This window comes from Mus caroli, chromosome 9 (assembly GCF_900094665.2).
Source record: "Mus caroli chromosome 9, CAROLI_EIJ_v1.1, whole genome shotgun sequence".
Lineage (NCBI taxonomy): Eukaryota > Metazoa > Chordata > Mammalia > Rodentia > Muridae > Mus > Mus caroli.
The window spans coordinates 115,968,497-115,972,324 of NC_034578.1; the positions used below are offsets into that span (position 1 = coordinate 115,968,497).

General features: G+C 45.2%; 1 protein-coding gene across 1 annotated transcript in view; it reads left to right on the forward strand.

Moving 5' to 3' along the window:
- Entpd3 (ectonucleoside triphosphate diphosphohydrolase 3) overlaps positions 1-3,828 on the forward strand; it is a 28,562-nt gene that overhangs the window by 20,569 nt on the left and 4,165 nt on the right. The window contains exons 9-10 of the mRNA XM_021172942.2: positions 88-198; positions 1,021-1,158. Coding sequence (XP_021028601.1) covers positions 88-198; positions 1,021-1,158 — 249 coding nt within the window. The remainder of the gene's footprint in view (positions 1-87; positions 199-1,020; positions 1,159-3,828) is intronic.

Sequence of the window (3,828 nt, forward strand, 5' to 3'; positions counted from 1 at the left end):
GGGGGGGCCTCTCCCGCCCCTTTCCCTTCCTCTATCCTGTTTCTCACTATGCCCTCCCCAGACTCACTGTCTCTGCCCTGCTCCCAGGCGTTCGCAGGCTTCTACTACACAGCCAGTGCGCTAAACCTCTCTGGAAGCTTCTCCCTTACCTCCTTCAATGACAGCAGCTGGGACTTCTGCAGACACACTTGGAGCGAGGTCAGTATTAGAAAATAGAGGGTGAGCATCAGGTCAGACTGTATGACATTGCTGTGTGTGTGTGTGTGTGCACGTATAAGCATATATATTTATGTATTTGTATCTGTATATATGTGTGTATTCGTGTGTTTACTAGCTCTAGAGGCAGTGGGACCTAAGAGAATGGAGCCAATAAATAAGGCAGATTGAAGTCTCGTAGCCAACATTATTCAGAGCATCGGCCAATTCAGACTCACAAGAGTCATATGAGTAAAGTGTGCAGTCACAGGGACAAGCCTTGACTTCCATGGAGGCTATAAACAAAAATCAATGGCCAGTGGTAATAAAAATCTGAAGAACTCACTCCTATCTGCTACATCTGGGAGAAACACAGAGATATATTCCAAGAACAGTTCTCTGTTCTGAAGAAACTGAGGTCACAAGACTCTTGTCTGGTTTTCTTGGCGTTTTCTCACAAGCACTCAGAATTCTCCCCACACGACTCTGTTCTTGACCACATCCCTACATGCATGTGTGTTCATACGACTGTATGTTTGTATATATGAGAATGTTGTGTGTTCAAGGTTAGCATGGGCTAGGTGAGCCCCTAAATGAAGTGAATTAATGAAAGAGAAAAGGCCCGCCTGGTAGGTTGAAGCAGCACATGGTGCAGGTGACCTCGTGACCTTCTGGATTCTGATGCAACACTGGGTAGGAGTCTCAGCTCTTGTGCAATTGTGTTAATGTCGTTTTCATCTTGAAATCATGGGTGACAGGTTTTGAAACACCACTTGAGAGTCACCTGTCTGCTCCCCCTCTTGGGTGTCTTTATCCCCTTTGCAGCTCCCAGTCCTGCTCTCCAGATTTGATGAGACATATGCCCGGTCCTACTGCTTCTCAGCCCACTACATCTACCACTTGCTGGTAAATGGATACAAGTTCACTGAGGAGACTTGGCCTCAGATACGCTTTGAAAAAGAAGTAAGTGCAAACATGGAGTGTCTTCTCTTCTTCCTCTCCATAGAAAGGTTTGTGGAAGAGGTCAAAGGTTAAAGGATGCTCCAATCTTGCTGGTCACCTGTTGGTGCCTCAGGAAAAGAGGTGACAAGATTGAAAGTTGCTCCCAGAGTGCTGCAGACAAGGAGAACGCTGGAATTAAGTGGATGGATGGTGAGGCTCCTGAGGGTGGGGCTGCTGGGCATGCCAGATGCAGGCCTTCAGCTCAGAGCTGGAGCCTAGGCAGTGCCAAAGAACTTTTTGGTAAGACCATGAAATACGAAGTATCTGAGATTTTTCATCCCCAAAAAAACTGCAAGTTGAGCACACTTTTTTTCCTTTTTTCTTTCTTTCTTTTCTTTTCTTTTCTCTTCTCTTCTTTTCTTTTCTCCTTCCTTCCTTCCTTCCTTCCTTCCTTCCTTCCTTCCTTTCTTTTTCTTTCTTTCTTTCTTTCTTTCTTTCTTTCTTTCTTTCTTTCTTTCTTTCTTTCTTTCTTTCTTTCTTTTCTTTCTGAGACAGGGGTTTCACTATGTAGATCAGCCTGTCCTGGGCCTCACTCTGTAGCCCAGGCTCTCCTAGACCTCACTCTGTAGCCCTGCCCAGCCTGGACCTCACTCTGTAGCCCAGGCTGGTCTGGACCTCACTCTGTAGCCCTGGCTGGCCTGGACCTCACTCTGTAGCCCAGGCTGGCCTGGACCTCACTATGTGAGTACAGGGATTAGAGATGTGCACCCACTACCCCTCCTGGCTTATAATTTATAACAGAATAATTAAGTACTCCCTATGTTATACAAAAGACAATGTAAGATACAACTTTAAAGGTGTGAGGAGTTCCTATTAGCACCTTTTCATTAAATAAGAATTTTTTTCGCCAGGCAGTGGTGGGGCACGCCTTTAATCCCAGCATTTGGGAGGCAGAGGCAGGCAGATTTCTGAGTTCAAGGTAGCCTGGTCTACAAAGTGAGTTCCAGGACAGTCAGGGCTATCAGAGAAACCCTGTCTCGAAAAAAAAAAAAAAAAAAGAATTTTTCTCTTTGAAGGAGCCAGAGGTCACTATGTTTACAGACAAAACTTAAAGAAGGGGAGGGGCCTCTTGTCTAAGTAATAGAAAGAGGATAACAATAGATAGATGGATGGATAGATGATAGATTAGATAGATAGATAGATAGATGACAGATGGGTGATAGATTGATGTGTTGGATGGGTGGGTAAGTAGTATAATGTTAGATGATAGATTTGATGATGACAGATATGTGGAAGATGACAGAAGATAGACAACCAGAAAAAGACAGAAGGAAAAATAAATTAGTCACGTGGATAGATAGATGACAGCTAGCTAGCTAGACAGACAGACAGACAGGCATTGCCTAGTGATCTAAGGGTTCAGGAAGCTGAAGGACAGCTGACTCAGGCAGGACGTCACCTTGTGACTCTGTCTGGCCAGTACTGTGTTCCTCAGCTCTGAGAGGATGCTCTCTGTTCAGGAACAGCTGCAGTAAAGCCTGCAGGATGTCTGGAGCCATCCTGGTCAATTCCAGCTTTGGCAAAATTGAATTAATCCAATCAATATCCTGAATTAAGCTTGGGACTGTCTATTTTCAACTGGGTTATCTAAGGGAAGGGGGGGAGACTCAGTTGAAAATAGATCGTTGGCCTGTGTGCTGGGCCCTGCTCCGCAAGAGCAGACATCCACTAAGCGCGTTGTAAGAATGAAGACTATTTGCACTGAGTACCAGTCTGCATTGAGGAGACATCTTTGGTTTAAATTTGCTTCTGGGAACTGGCCAGATGGCTTAGCCGATAAAAGCTCTTCCTGATGAGCCAGATGACAAGAGCCACTCCCCAAACCCACAATGGAGAAAGATTGACTCCAGTAAGCTGTCCACCGACCTCCACATAGGTGTTATCACATGTATGTTCACACACACACACACACACACACACACAACACATACAATATACAATGTAAACTTTTAAATTTTTACTTTAATTATATATAAAAAAAAATCACTCCTGGCCAAGTGGTTATCTACTTATTTGTTAGTTTTTTGAGACAAGATCTCACCTTGTAACTTTGGCGTGCCTGGAACATATATGTATACTAGGCTGGCTTTGAACCACCAGAAATCTACCTGTCTTTGCCGCCTGAGTGTTAGGATGCCACCACACCCCAGGGCGGGCGGGGAGTAGGTTAAATATAACAGGCCAGAAGATTTTCTACATGGGCACCGAACATATTACTAAAGACAGTCGTCAGCTAAGAAGATAGACAGACCCAGGAGATACTACCAAACCACAGAAAGCAAGACTGAATGGTTTTCAGAAAANGAAGTAGTNGTCTAGAAAAACAGAAGAGCCAGTGCTCATGCCTGAGATCCCAGGGCTTGGGAGGCAGAGGCAGGAAGGTCTAGAGTTCAAGCCCAGCCTGAGCTACTTGAGACTCTGTCTCCAAAAAAAAGAGGAAGTCTAGGAGATGACACAAGCAAGAAGACCTGCAGTTCATTCCCAGAGTCCATGTAAGAAAAAGTCAGGCATAGTAGTGTGTGGTTACAATCCCAGTTCTGAGGAAGAAGCAGAGACAGGGGGATTCTTGTTGCTTGCTGGCTCAGCAGTCCAGCCTAACCAGTAAGCCCAGGGCCCAGTGAGAAACCCTGT